At 39.4% G+C, this 16173-nt stretch overlaps 1 protein-coding gene across 3 annotated transcripts in view; it reads left to right on the plus strand.

Moving 5' to 3' along the window:
• Nucleotides 1–16173, plus strand: part of dph6 (diphthamine biosynthesis 6) — a 37468-nt gene that overhangs the window by 6324 nt on the left and 14971 nt on the right. For 2 of the 3 annotated variants that reach the window (XM_031891249.1, XM_031891250.1), the window contains exons 4-10: nucleotides 5622–5695; nucleotides 6451–6569; nucleotides 7797–7858; nucleotides 8498–8592; nucleotides 13831–13918; nucleotides 14332–14482; nucleotides 15205–15336. In XM_031891249.1, coding sequence (XP_031747109.1) covers nucleotides 5622–5695; nucleotides 6451–6569; nucleotides 7797–7858; nucleotides 8498–8592; nucleotides 13831–13918; nucleotides 14332–14482; nucleotides 15205–15336 — 721 coding nt within the window. The remainder of the gene's footprint in view (nucleotides 1–5621; nucleotides 5696–6450; nucleotides 6570–7796; nucleotides 7859–8497; nucleotides 8593–13830; nucleotides 13919–14331; nucleotides 14483–15204; nucleotides 15337–16173) is intronic. The other variant, XM_002932836.5, reaches the window with a different exon arrangement.

Here is a 16173-nt window from a genome sequence, read left to right on the forward strand (position 1 = left end):
AGGGTATAATGCAAATTCATTTTTCCTTTCTTTTGTCCTTGTCTAAAGGAAACATTAATAGAACTTACCATTTTTTCTCTCTTGTTTTATTTTCATGGTTTCTATCAAATTGTTGAGGCTTGCCTAAGCTGCTATTGTCAGGCTGGGTGGCTAGTTACCTAAGTATGGGGATACTGTATGAGATCATTAGGGCAGGAGCATCCTTAAGCAGCTGAAAGTAGAAATATTTATGCATAAATACAGCAGTTTTTTATTTATATCATCTTGATTGCACAGACTGGAATAAATATTATTCTTCTACTTAAAAAAAATCCATGGTTTACTTTTTGCTATTATAAAAAAAAATGTATTTTTTTTATTCTTTAATTTACTCCCCCTATAAAAGGGTTCATTTGTTTAATGGAAGATTAAAAAAAAAAAAAACCTTTGTTAGGATTTTGGATAAGCAGACGATTAGACAGCTAGTAAAACAATATACCAGACTGCAGATAAGAAGAGACTTTGTAGAACCATTAAGTTGTAAAGTGAAAGTTTTTATTTTCTTGTTTAATGTAACAAAAACATAGTTCCCAATCACTATTTATTGAGCTCATGTTATTAAAGGGTTTACATGGTCTCTTTTAAAGTTGATCTAAAATCTATTGTTACCTTTAATATCTTCCCATTTGGAGCTCCTACCAAGATCCTTTCTGTGTAAAAGATGAATGACGAGTGTCCTAACGCTGTAATGTGAGTGGCCAATCACAGTTCTGGCTTTACACAGGATTTACTGCATGTCTGCCTAGCCTCTGACTGTGAGATGAGAATTTGCTGGAATCCTACAGTACAAAGTGCTGAGAGTAGCCAGTGAAAGTGAAATGGCTGGTACTCTAATAAGGGTTTTGGGGAAAAACTACATTTTTATGGGTGTTATATAATGCCATAATACTTGTCCCTTTTAAGCTTTTTTGTTGTAAATTAAGTTTCATTATATGGATTTTTTTAATGAATAAATATGCAACTGAAAGGTTTGTTTTATTTTTTGTTCCCATAATTCTATTATCTTGTGCTAGAGAGGCATAGTAAGTGATGTGTGCCTCAGCCCCTCACTAATGTTATAATTGTGCATGGGCTATGCAGCACAGGTTGTGAGTTTTGTTCTGTTCCAGAAGCCCCTTTCTTCTCCTTATTCTCCTGCTACAGTACCAGTATTCCTTTGCAGGCTTTTACTCTGAGCCCGACTCACTGTAATTGCTGTGACTGCCCCTGGCAGACGAAGGCCTTAAATATCGGTCTCTTTGCTGTGTGAGCTTCTCCCTGCTGTTTTATGTCTTTTTAATGTGGTTATAATGCAAGCATTAGGAAAGACTCAGAGCTGACGGATTCTGTAATGACGCGCTCGGATCTCTGCCTTCTTTACTGAGCATGTCACAGACTCTGAAGAATTATCAGGGCACTGGTTTCCCAGTTTGTCCCGGGAACTGCGTTCCTGAACATCGTTATATAAACTGGGCTTGTCCAGCTTAAACAGGTGGTTCACCTTCAAGTTAATGTTTAGTAAGTTATAGAATGGGCTATTCTTAGCAACTTTTCAATTAGTCTTCATTTTTTATTTGTTATAGTTTTTTAATTATTTGTCTTCTTTCGACTCTTCCCAACTTTCAAATGGGGGTCACTGAGCCTATAAACTAAAGCTCTGTGCGGCTATAACTTATCTTTTTATTCAAACCTTCTCCTAACCTCCTAAACCTTCTCTCTAATTCAAACCACTGCCTGGTTTCTAGGGTAATTTGGACCATAGAAACCACAAATCTGCTTAAATTCCAAACTGGAGAGCAGAAAAACTAAAAGCTAAAAAAATATCAAAAACTAAAAATAATAAAAAATGAAGACCAGTTGCAAATTGTGTAAGAGTAGCACACTCTTTATCATACTAAAGGTTAATTCAAAGGTGAACAACCCCATTTATTTGTTGCTGAAGTACAGATCCCAGCAATCCCTATCAACCTTTAGCTTGTAGTGGGTTGCAGAGCTGCTGTGTAAATATTCTGAAAATTTGTAAAACAACCATTATTATATTTAATTTGCCCCTTACATTTCTATAATGGGAGTAGTAAGAGACAAATGTTAATGATATTCTTATTACATGACTTTCCCTTGATTCTATAATGATTTCTCTGTGTCCTACAGAAGCAATTGTATAACTTCTGTGTTTATAATCCTTCTTATCTCCTGCTGTCAGTCATAGTCATGTGTAATAACTCTGTAATACGGTATGTTTGTGGTGTGACATAGTGGCTGTGGCTCACGTCTAACATCATAGTTGCCAGTACAAATCCATTTGTATATTAGATTTGGGATATTATAGCAGTGCGAGAGAAACTGTCCATCCCCAAGGTTTTACCACTGCCAAAGCGTAGCATAGCACTTACCATGTGTGCAGGGGCATTAAAGGAGCCTTATTCCTAGACTTCCCCGCATTTATATAATACTATAAGCAAACATCAAGTGCGTTGATCCTCACAGTTTATGAATCCATTATACTAAGTAATATCATTAAGTGATTTAAGTTGTTCAAAGTAAAAACGTCTCTTTTTTTTTTTTTTTTTTTTGTCTGGAGTAGGGTTGACCATTCATGTTCCTACCGGTCTACAGAGCGCTACTGAGCATCTCTTTAAAGGTGCATGGTGCAGACGGTTGAATTGGAACATTATTAAAGCAGCCATATGCAGAACGGCTACCTATACAACCTTCTGGTCTGCAGCACAACATGTTGGATATGGGCCAGTTTGGAGATACATGGCCCAGTTGCATAACCTAAATGAGAGTTTCTGAATTAGTTATAATTTTGTATGTAATGGGTTATATGTTAGTGCAAATCAGGAGGATCTGTATACATGCACAGTTAGTCCTTTGTCTGGTTTATGTGCTTGCTGGTCAGGTTGTGTTGCAGACCCCTCTGGCTATGAAGGGTTAATAGCCGTGCTGGTTTGATCCCCAGCCGAACGGTAACCTTTACACATGCTGTAACATCATCCGGATGTCTTATTTTGTTTGCTGTGTCTAAACCTTAATAACTGCTCCCACCCCCGCCCGCCTCCCTCAGGCTGATTTGTGCTTCTGACTTGACGATTATTTCATTTATTTATTTCTTTATCTGATTAACTGACACATTGAGATCAAGTCAGACAGAGGCCCCCCGAGGCAGTGCAGCGATTTCATTTAAAGGAAGAAAAAGCCCCAGAAAGGTTTGTGCCACGCGCCACTTTTAATGGCTGTGTTTATGAGGCAGAGAAAAATTACCGACGTCTCTGTGGGGAGGGGTGGGCACGATTTTTATCCCAAGGACCCGCAGTTTAAGAAAATTGATAATAGCTTCAAGGTATTTTACTGTTAAAGTTTTTCTTCTCATTAATATTACATTTCTGCCTATAATTACAGCCGGTTTCATTCGCCAATTAAAAATGTGAAATGTTATTACAGATTTCTCCACTAGCCTATCTCTGGTTGGTAGAGGAGCAGTTAAACTAGGAATTAGGGGTTATTTTTGCTTAAATGTGTATATATTGTACACAGCAGTCAACAATTCATATTCTTAGAGCTTTAGAACTGGTATATAAAACCTTTAACCCACTGGCTATTGTGAACGGCAGATCCCAGTATCCTTAGCAGCTGTTGGTTTGATCAGGATGCAGGGAACTATACATCACAGTAGCTGTTAGGATAATGTTCCAACATTTATCCAGGTATAAGTCCTATTAATACAGGGCTGACCTACTGGTAGCCAGCAAGCTGAATGTGGCTCTCCAAGATTTCCATTAACATCTTTGTATCACATTGTTTGACAATAATCTGACTTCCAAACGTGTGTAATAATAGACATTGCCTTATGGCATGAAAAATAATGCTGGCCCTGTTTTAATATTTTAGGGATGCACCAAACCCACTTTTTTGGGATTCGTCCTAACCCCGAATCCTTCATGAAAGATTTGGCCGTATACCGAACCGAATCCTAATTTGCAAATGCAAACTGGAAGGGAATGAAGAGAACCTTTATGTGACAAAAAGCCATGTGATTTTAAGGATTCGGATTTGGTTCGTCCAGGAGCGTGAATTCGGCCAAATCAGAATTCCAAACCAAATCCTGGATTTGGTGCATTCCTATAATATTTACATTAATATTTTCCTTACTCCCTTCACTTTCTGCATTTGAATGGTGGCCATTATGGAACCTTGTATGATATGTGTCCATTCAGCCAGGGGCCCAGGCAGGACATATCCTGTCCTCCTTAACAGTTCTAGACCTCTTTCACCTGCAGTGTATGTATGCACACTAATCAGGTGTGCAGTGCGAGTAAGTCCTGTAAAAGTACATAGCTATGTACAGGTATGGGATCCCTTATCTGGAAACCCCTTATCCAGAAAGTTCCAAATTACAGAAAGGCCATCTCCCATAGACCCAATTCAATGGAAATCCTTATGGGATGTGACCTGACTTGTCAGTTTACAGACAGCATGCAGTAACTACATAACCCACAATACTTTGCACTGTGATGTCCCTTTCCTTATTGACATCACATGTGCAGGGAATTGTGTCCTAAACTTGTAGCACTCTTACTGGTCCCAGCATGAAGCAATTCTCTACCGATGGATGCTGGTATCTTTAGTTCAGGGCATATAAAGGGGCTACAGTTTGAAAATCCCTTAATAGTCACCTTGGAGTCCCATGACCATTATGAAGACATGAGCATATGACAACAGGTTTGCATAACCTCTCAAATATATTTTCTTATTATATATAGAAACTGTGGTAGAAACTCCAGCCAAGATGCAGACAGGTTTTAGGCTAACTAGGCCTAATGTTATGCTCCTGTTATGCATTCTGTTTACTTCTCTTGTGCTGATGGAATATAATAGTCATTTTTCCACCTGCTCCAAGGTTAATTGTTTTTTTGGTAAGAAATGGGGAACGTTCCTCCATGTGAGGAGAATGAGCCGTATTTGCAAATCTCTGGTAGGATAGAGAACTGATAGACTGCTAGCAGCATGTAACATAAGGGGAGAACTGGGTGGGGGGACAGACTGAAGCCTGTGTTGTATTGAGATAGCTGTGCTATACTTGGGCCAGGCTATTAGCATTCAATCTAAACAATGTACAATGCATTTAACAGAATTCTTTACAGGCAGCAAGTATATTATGGTTACACTTTGGTGTTCCATATTACTCCATACTGCCTGGGGCCTTGTACTGTGGAATCCCTGTTTGTCTTGTAATTACCTCAAAGCATACTCTAGGGAATTGTATTATCTTCCGTGGTGTAATACATGGGAAACATCACAGTAAACAGAAAAAAACCTAAGCAGAGATTATGAAAATGTCTTCTGTTCTTTGATACCGGCTGTTATGTCCAGTCAGTGACTGTTATTGCTGCTTGGGGACAGAGAGCATGAGCCTGATTGCATAAAGAGCATTAGTTTGAGTCAGCAATACATTCATTATCTTAGTCCCAGTGTATAATAAGGGACATATACGTATCTAGTAAACAATATGTGAATGAAAGTTCTCCTATAATAAATTGCCATTTTGCGTGGTGGGAGATGAGTGGGAATGCTCCTAATCACTTTACTTGGGTATTTTTCAGGAAAAGGAGGCTGTGGATTCTGTTTCTGTTGGGGCAATCCTGTCTGATTACCAGCGTGTCCGCGTGGAGAATGTGTATGTATGTTTGTATACATGTATATGACACCACAGAGTGCACAGCACCTACATGTACTACAACAGGGATCCCCCAACCTTTTATACCCGTGAGCCACATTTAAATGGAAAAAGTGTTGGGGAGCAACACAAGCATGAAAAAAGGTTCCTAGGGGTGCCAATAAGAGCTATAATTGTCTACTTAATAGCCCCTATGTGGACTGGCAGCCTACAGAAGGCTCTGCTTGGCATTATAGTTGGTTTTTATGCAACCAAAACTTGCCTCCATACCAGAAATTCAAAAACGAGCACCTACTTTGAGGCCACTGGGAACAACATCCAAAGGGGTTGGTGAGCAACATGTTGTTCATGAGCCACTGGTTGGGGAACACTGTACTAGAACATGTATAAAAGGGAACTACTATAAGACTTTTCACAGTATCGTCTGAAAGAAGAAACAGGGATTGGTCACAGAGCTTGTATGTGTTGATAAATGGAGGCCTATTGTTCATACTGGAAGAATAAAGGCAACATAAAATATAAAGGTTTCCTGACATTTTTGGGGCCCACTTTGCACTTTTTATTGAAATTGTTTATATACTTTTTATCTATATTTCCCTCTAAATGTGTGTAAACAAGAAACAAGGACTGGTGTGTTTTGGAATACCATATCTGCAGTGTAGTAGGAAATTTATGAAATCACCTATATTTGGATTAGAGAACCTTTTCATCACACAGAATAGTATAACTAATAATACATTTTTTTTCTGCTTCAGGTGTCAGAGGCTCGGCCTCCAGCCTTTAGCTTTCCTGTGGCGTAGGAAGCAAGAAGAACTTCTGGATGAAATGATCTCCTCGGGTCTGAAGGCCATCCTTATCAAGGTAGCTGCTTTTGGTAAGGGGACCGTAGGACCTTGATAGAGAATTGCCCTGTTAAGAATATACTTCCACCGTGAAGCAGCTAGCCTTCACTAAAAGCTTTTTATAGATGGTAAATCATGGCAGGTAAAATAATAATTCACCATAACCTTCTACAAGCCAGAAACCGCATTCATGAAGGGTGTACTACAGGCCTTGCACATAACAAAATGACTAAAGGCACACATCCAGATTCAAACATTGTATTGTTTCATCCCAACCTTGGCAAAAGCTTTTTTTGGCAAGTGGAAAATGTAGATGAAACAATACAATGTTTGAATTTGGAGGCAAGCCTTCAGTCATTTTGTTATATATGAATGTGCAAGCCACTTTGCAGCAAAGCATCTGTCACATCTATGGTTTGTAAACTTGAAAGCAGTTAACAAAGCTACAGGGGTGCAGTTTGGCTTCCCTGATTTTTTGGCACAACTAACCTTTGGTGCTTACTGACTTTATTTCATTTTCCTCTGTTATAATTATAAGTAGCATCTCTTTAAGCAGAAAAAGTATTTTCCTATATTTATCGTTTAAAGTGCTTTAGTGCACTATGCAGTACCATGTCTGGCCCTTCATATCCTTATGGTTGCCCCTTAGGGCTAGTGATGTGATTGGTGAGCAGCCCCTCCCTACACTGGTGAAACCTCATCCATAAAGATTAGCTTTAGGGATCCCTAACTTAGGGTTTGCAGGATATATATAACTGCCCTTTAGGCACTAGAATATGTTCACTGGCACCAGCTGAGATACACACTTTCTCAGTGCCCTCATTTGTAAAGTGCTGTGCATTTTTCACTGTAGGCATAGGATTTTGTGATAGATTACCCTGCCTTTTTTCTGAGCCCCTGTGACATCAGTGTGTTACACCAGTCCTGGGGTTCTGTAAAATAAAGGTATAAATGTGCACACTTCTGTGCAAATGTACACACCTGAATTAAAATTGCGACTTTTCACTTTGTAATGGATTGGTGTAAAACGTTTTACATTGCTTAATAAATATCTTACCCTTTACCTTGTAAATATATGTTTGTCTGGGTTTTATATTGTCTATCCCATAAAACAAGGACTATAACAAAATCTCAGTGTTAAATTTATTTAACCTGGCACAGAAAATGTATTGTTGCTTTAATGCTGTGGATACATATCTGCTTATATTTGAGATATTATTTGAAAACATCGAGATGCCATGATTCTAGTCTGTTTACAGGGTTAGATCCAGACAAGCACCTGGGGAAGACACTGGAAGACATGAGGCCTTACCTTAAGCAGGTTAGTGATTGTTTTGAAAGGACACTATGGGTGACATTTACTAAAAGCCAAGTTGGTTATGTAATACAGAAAAAGGTACACTTTTACATTCCATCTAGTCATACATACGCTGTCCTTAAAATGTTCTTGTAAAGAATTTATACTCACATTAACATAATTAAAGGCACTGGGCAAAGACATCCTGCTTGATCCTAAGGTTTGGTTATTAAGCACAACCCCAGAAACCAACCAAAACTCAGAGACTCTTTAATAAACCCCCACATGCACATGTATGTAGCATGAAAAATCTAATTGCTACTCTCAGTCATTGAGAAGAATTAAGAACTGGTGATTAAGGTCATTCATATACTGTTTATTAATCAACAACTGATTGTTTAAATGGATAACAGTATATACACGTGATACTCTATGTCCTCTGAGTAGATCAATTAACTTAACACAGAAATTGTATTTAAATTGTAAATGTTCTCACAGGAGCGCTCTAAGTATGTTAACAGTTATTTTTCTCTTTGGGTTTAGTTTCCCTTAAATGCAGTTTTCGTGGTTGTTGTGTGGGTGCTACAGCAGTTATTTTAGCCTTGTACTGCTCATCTGCACCTACGATATTGCTGAGACAGGTTCTGACATATTTCTTTTCAGCTCTCTGACAAGTATGGTGTCCATGTTTGCGGAGAAGGAGGAGAGTATGAGACGCTCACTTTAGACTGTCCTCTATTCAAGAAAAGAATTGTTGTGTAAGGATCAGATTTATTTCTTGCAATGGGACGTACTTTTTGATTTTGTTTAAGTGTTCGTTTGCCATGTAAATGCTAGAGTGATAAAACCAGAACATACATGATTTGGCGTAAGAAGGCTAAAACTAGTAAATGCCCGTGTAGGATAGGAGGCAGCGAGATGAACGTATACCTGGGTACTAATTAAGGAGGCTCAGCTGCAAATAGGCACAAAACTTACATTTTTCCTGTTCTTATGAATACAGTTTGAGTCGCCCTATTTTTTTATTTTTTTGTGCCCCTGATGAAGGCCACATGGTGGCCGAAATGTGTAGGGTGATTTTTATGTAGTCATTTTTGATTATATAAATATTTTTTCACTTTCTAAGAGTGTGCATTCCTCCATGCAATTATTGAGTCAGCATAAATATCTGTTCAAGAAGAAATGTGCATGACCCACTATGGCCATGAACCACCAAACAGATTAAGTTAATTAATGTACAGAACCTCATTTGCGATTAAAATGGCTTTATTTTTCTATGGCTAAGATTAAGAACACGCAAAGGCGTGTTACTGTAAAGAATTTCTTGAAACGTTGCTGTGTGTTCTTAATCTTAGCCATGAAATAATAAAGGCTTTTTAATGGCTGTCCAATGATGCTGTCCAATGATGAAATGAACCTGTTCCCCTTATGTCCCAGAAGTGATATGAATTTGCTCTAGGATATCCTCTGTGCCACATGTGCTGCACAGTTATGGGGGTTATGTAATAAAAGGCACTAAAGGTGGCCATGACGGCGGATCTTCTCCCAATATGCCCTTCTAAGGTGGACAATATTGAGCTAATTCAGCCATTTGGCCCTAGGTCCAAACGATCAAATTAAAACGGCAGGTATAGTTGCCATCAGACCGAGGACCACATAAACAAGATGATGCGGTCCATGACCGGGGGTGCCCGTACACGGGCAGATAAGATGCCGCATCGATATGAAGGACCCGAATCAGCAGCTGAGATCTGCCTGTGTATGCTCCCCTTAAGTTTTCCTAGAAGCAGTAATCAATAGCAACCGATTAGAAGGTAGAATTACTGGTTACCAGTTTAAAAGAAAACATCTTTTTGGTTGCTATCGTTATGTGCTTTTTAGGTTGAATATTATCAGTGAACTGGAGTGGCTGGGGATGAGTATCCCAGTCTGAGGTTTTTATATGCTACATAAACAATGGCAAATTAGATCACCAAAGATTCAAGAGTTCGCTCAAATACTCCAGCGTGACACTCCAGCATTCAGGGCGAATTCCGTGTGTCAGGGATACTTTTTTTCCCCAGATAAGGTAATTTGCTTGTGGCCTTAGTAACAGTGGCCCCTTGGTTGTAAACAAACTAGCTGTTAACATAGGCTGCATACTGTATATCCATTATTTATATTTCCCTTGCTCTAGAAATGCCACCTGCCTGCACTATGCACACTCTAATGTTTGCATTGGTACCCAGCTGTTGCTCACATGATATCAATGTTTGTGCCGTTACTGATATGGTGAGAGTGACTATTCTGCACTTCACCACCTTGTTGCATGCACCATTAACAGTCCTGGCTGTTTTAATATAATGCAAGGTCTTTATTATTAAGGTTGTGTATTGTGCAGTGTGAGTAGGTAAGAGCTGCAGAATGGGATTAGGTGGGGTGCAAGTCTGTAAAACCTGTAGTATTTCTGCGGATCTGAAGCTAATTAAAGGCTAGCATTCCTGAGCTTCCTTTCCCCCCTCTCTCTCTCCTGGCCTGTAATTATAGCTGTGCAGCGCTAACAAGCTCCCATCATAGCTGCAGGCGACAGCTCTGTGAGGTCACTCTTGGTTCCAGACCCATCATATATCTAATATCTACCCTCTGTCTCTCCCTCTACTGTATGTCTATGGAATCGTTGGCAGTCTGACAGTCTTGTGAGTTAAAAAATGACCAGGACACATCTGAGTGGATCACACTTTGTGTATGTGCACACGGTACCATAGCTTTGTGCAGAGAGGGGGGATTCACTGCATATTCAAATAAAGTCATTTATAAGTGTTTCAAAGAGATGAATCCCGTAAATAAATATAACGCACCTCTGCCTATGAACACTTATTAAATGCCTACACCCCCTAAAACTTTATATATGTATAAAAATGTATACATAGTACTCTTACTATTTTAGTGGTTTCCTCTTCTGACACCCAAAGTGTGATTTATAGGGGCCTAGCTTTAACTGAAAACACAAATTGTTTAAAGGAATATTGTCATGGAAAAACATGTTTTTTCAAACCACATCAGTTAATAGAGCTTCTCCAGCAGAATCCTGCATTGAAAATTGAAAAACAGATTTTATTTTTTTTTTCATTTATTTTTTTTAAATTTTTGTAAGGGGCTAGCCATATTCTTCATTTCCCATGGTGCCACAACCATGTGACTTGTACTCTGATAAACTTCAGTCACACTTTACTGCTGCACTGCAAGTTGGAGTGATATCACCCTCCCAGCAGCTGAACAGCAGACCAATGGGAAGGGAGCAAGATAGCAGCTCCCAGTAGCTCCCAGAATAGCACTCAATAGTAAGAAATCCAAGTCCGGCTTGGGACTCCTCCAGTTACATGGGAGTAGAAGAAACAATAGGTTACCTGAAAGCAGTTCTAATGTGTAGCGCTGGCTCCTTCTGAAAGCTCAGACTCAGGCACAATGCACTGAGATGGCGCCTACACACCAATATTACAGCTAAAAAAGTACATTTGTTGGTTCAAGAATAACATTTTAAATGGCAGAATGAATTATTTGCTATGTAAACAGTGTAATTTAGAAATAAAAAGTACACCATAAAAATCATGACCGTATCCCTTTCATTTTATTTACCAAACCCTTAGGGGCTGATTTACTTACCCACGAACGGGTCGAATGGAGTCCGATTGCGTTTTTTTCGTAATGATCGGTACTTTGCGATTTTTTCGTATGTTTTGCGATTTTTTCGGATTCTTTACGAATTTTTCGGATCCAATATGATTTTTGCGTAAAAACGCGAGTTTTCCTATCCATTACGAAAGTTGCGTAAAAAGTTGCGCATTTTGCGTAGCGTTAAAACTTACGCGAAAAGTTGCGCATTTTTCGCGTAAGTTTTAACGCTACGCAAAATGCGCAACTTTTTACGCAACTTTCGTAATGGATACGAAAAACTCGCGTTTTTACGCAAAAATCGTATTGGATCCGAAAAATTCGTACAGAATCCGAAAAAACATACGAAAAAGTCGCAAAATATTCGTTTTCAAGTCGGAACTTTTCCAATTCGGGTCGGATTCGTGGGTTAGTAAATCAGCCCCTTAGACTGGGACAGAAGTTGCAGTAAATAAGTAAACTTGAGATACAGTGGAGGAAATAATTATTTGACCCCTCACTGATTTTGTAAGTTTGTCCAATGACAAAGAAATGAAAAGTCTCAGAACAGTATCATTTCAATGGTAGGTTTATTTTAACAGTGGCAGATAGCACATCAAAAGGAAAATCGAAAAAATAACTTTAAATAAAAGATAGCAACTGATTTGCATTTCATTGAGTGAAATAAGTTTTTGAACCCTCTAACAAAAAAAGACTTAATACTTAGTGGAAAAACCCTTGTTTGCAAGCACAGAGGTCAAACGTTTCTTGTAATTGATGACCAAGTTTGCGCACATTTTAGGAGGAATGTTGGTCCACTCCTCTTTGCAGATCATCTCTAAATCCCTAAGGTTTCGAGGCTGTCTCTGTGCAACTCTGAGCTTGAGCTCCCTCCATAGGTTTTCTATTGGATTAAGGTCCGGAGACTGACTAGGCCACTCCATGACCTTAATGTGCTTCTTCTTGAGCCACTCCTTTGTTGCCTTTGCTGTATGTTTTGGGTCATTGTCGTGCTGGAACACCCATCCACGACCCATTTTCAGTTTCCTGGCAGAGGGAAGGAGGTTGTCGTTCAGGATTTCACGATACATGGCTCCGTCCAGTTTCCCGTTAATGCGAATAAGTTGTCCTGTGCCCTTAGCAGAAAAACACCCCCAAAGCAAAATGTTTCCACCCACATGCTTGACGGTGGGGACGGTGTTTTGGGGGTCATAGGCAGCATTTTTCTTCCTCCAAACACAGCGAGTTGAGTTAATGCCAAAGAGCTCTATTTTGGTCTCATCAGACCACAGCACCTTCTCCCAGTCACTCACAGAATCATTCAGGTGTTCATTGGCAAACTTCAGACGGGCCTGCACATGTGCCTTCTTGAGCAGGGGGACCTTGCGAGCCCTGCAGGATTTTAATCCATTGCGGTGTAATGTGTTTCCAATGGTTTTCTTGGTGACTGTGGTCCCTGCTAATTTGAGGTCATTAACTAACTCCTCCCGTGTAGTTCTAGGATGCTTTTTCACCTTTCTCAGAATCATTGACACCCCACGAGGTGAGATCTTGCGTGGAGCCCCAGAGCGAGGTCGATTGATGGTCATTTTGTGCTCCTTCCATTTTCAAACAATCGCACCAACAGTTGTCACCTTCTCTCCCAGCTTCTTGCTAATGGTTTTGTAGCCCATTCCAGCCTTGTGCAGGTCTACAATTTTGTCTCTGACATCCTTGGACAGCTCTTTGGTCTTTCCCATGTTGGAGAGTTTGGAGTCTGCTTGATTGATTGATTCTGTGGACAGGTGTCTTTTATACAGGTGACTAGTTAAGACAGGTGTCCTTAATGAGGTTGACTAATTGAGTAGAAGTGTCTAACCACTCTGTGGGAGCCAGAACTCTTAATGGTTGGTAGGGGTTCAAAAACTTATTTCACTCAATGAAATGCAAATCAGTTGCTATCTTTTATTTAAAGTTATTTTTTCGATTTTCCTTTTGATGTGCTATCTGCCACTGTTAAAATAAACCTACCATTGAAATGATACTGTTCATTTCTTTGTCATTGGACAAACTTACAAAATCAGTGAGGGGTCAAATAATTATTTCCTCCACTGTATATCGGTACCTTATCAAACACTATTAAATATCAGTAGGTAGATAATAGGTGATAGGCTATTGGTTGAACCATGCTTTCATGTATCCTTTTGTCTTTACTAAACATCAACTCAAAAATTAATCATTTTACTTTGAGACCATAAATCTCTGTAGGCAGAAACCAGTCATTCTGTATTATGCATTTGAATGAAAAGAGTAATGAAAAAAAAAACAAAACACAGACAACATTAATGTGTGACTGACATGGGTCTATCCTCTATTTTACAATGCAGGGATTCTGCGGAGGTGACGATGCATTCTAATGATGCCTTCGCTCCTGTGGCTTATCTTCGATTATCGAAGCTTCACCTTGAGGATAAAGTAAGTGGCACATGATTTAATCTCTTCATTTAAAATATTTCCACTAACTGCAAAATAAAAAGTTGGGACCTTAGGAAAGGTAATGTATTCCTACAGTGCCTCCTATCATGTTCATCTGTATGCTCCAGTGTTGTGTGTGATATAATGCAAGTTTATTCCATTGAAATGAAATAAATGCAGAATTTTTTTTTTTTGCCAGTAACATAGCTTCTACTTTGCTAGTAGCTAAAATAATGCAAGAAAGTAGCTGGTCTGGCACTGTCCTAGCAGCATGCAAAGTAGAAGCAGAAAATAAATTGACATAATAAAAATATTACTGTCTATCAGAGTGTATTAGAACTGTACTTATTTACCTTCTGAACCATATCCCTTTAATTACTGATTTCACTTTTCTTTTCTTTTTTTGATGAAAGATTACCAACACAGCAGTTACATTGCAAAGAGAGTGTCCCTGTAGTAATGGATTCCCTGCAGAGCCTGCATCCTGTGCCACAAAGGAATGTGATAATTCTGAGGAACGGCCATTGCCCTGGATACCGAACAGTCTCCCTTCGGTGCCCATGTGTATGTATCTCTAGTAGGGTTGATAACTCATACACAGACCTTCTTTGGTATTTAGCATGCCAGTTATTGTGGGCGGTTTAGGCTCTTGGGCAATGCCAGGTACCATTGCCTTTAATGTAAATATGATTGCACTGATGCACACACATCTCTTAACAGGTTGTAGTTTCCTCTTACCACTCCACATGGAATCCCAGTCTCCATTTTCAGCTAGCGCTGTACTCCATAGTTGTTCTGACCAAAAACTTTTTCATTTTGAGTCACCTGAAAAGTTGGGCTCAAGTACACTATGAGTGCAGAGTATTTTTTATCAGGAAGGCTCTAGGGAGGATATGTCAATCAAGATGGAAGACCAAAGGCCTGTATATTGCCACTCATACCTGGGTGCCAGAGCTTAAATAAATTGTATAACAGCAAAAATGTCGGCACTCACAGGGTTTGCACAAAAAGAAATAAAGACTTCTGCATTGATCAAGTCTTTATTTATTTATTTATTTATATATATATAACACAGAGGAGCAGCTGTAAAGCCTGTGATATTTATAAGACTGTACAGTTCTTTTTCTCTGTGTGTAATTCTCAACTGGCTGTGGTTAGGGTTGTGTAACAGAGGCTTTAACACCTGAGTGGTAAGAGCCCCAGCTAAAAGTTAACAAATGTCCTACAGAGGCAGAAGATATGGCATCATTATGGGTCTGGGTAAGGTTGACCTGTGTTCTTTAAAGTCTGTTTGCCTGTAGGTGAATCAAGAACTTGTTCAGCTCCATCACAATGTGGATTCCAGTGGATCAGTGAGATTACTGCCAGTGAGGGAAATGTCTTGGAGGCTTCCCACAGGGCACTCTCTTCACTTAAAGGTAACTTAAGTCTACAGTGTTGGTGGTAGCATGTTTTTTTTAAAAAATGTGTCACTTTTTTTTCTCTCAGCTTTTATAATATGGCACAATTTATGTTCAATGTAATCTGTGGTTTCAGTGCTAGTTCTTGTACTTCAGCTAGCAAAGGTAATAAAAAAAACCCCTAAAAAAATATTACATAGACACTGAACGAAGGTGTACCTAGAGGTGTTGGTTTCAGTGCCCTGTTCTAAGGGCCGGATGTTTGAGCTTCCAAGCATAGCACTGATCTGTTTGTTAGTAGCCAAAATGTAATCAGGCTATATTATTGGAACTGCCTCAGAGGTGACCATAGATGCTCAAATGGTCAGGTAGTAAGGCATAATGGCATGGACCCAGTTTGTGCATGTGAGGTCACCACTAGAGGCCCCAAACCAGCATAGTTTAGGGTATGGGGGGTTAGGGTACAGTGATTCGCTCACCCCCAACCAGGAAAGTTGCTAAGTAAGCTGCTGTTCTTGTTTTGTACAGACATTGTCAACAAAGAGATTTAAAAAAAATGCCAATAAGATCAGCAAATAGTTTTTATGAGAATGGGAGTAATCAAGCAATCATTTTATAGGAGATGAGCTTGATGAGAGACTTAATAGGCACGTTAGATAGGCAGTCTAGGCAACAGTCAGTACTGTAGAATGTGGGGAGAATTGCAGAGGAAGTACGAAAAGAATCAAACCAATGGAGTATAGACAATCAAAAGTGGTCAGCTGGAAATGACTCACATAGCCACACAGACAAGGTAGAACCCAGCCTACATGGCCAAAAAGTTGTGTTGGAACCCAGGTGACATGGGGGTGTAGT

This window comes from Xenopus tropicalis, chromosome 8 (assembly GCF_000004195.4).
Source record: "Xenopus tropicalis strain Nigerian chromosome 8, UCB_Xtro_10.0, whole genome shotgun sequence".
NCBI lineage: Eukaryota > Metazoa > Chordata > Amphibia > Anura > Pipidae > Xenopus > Xenopus tropicalis.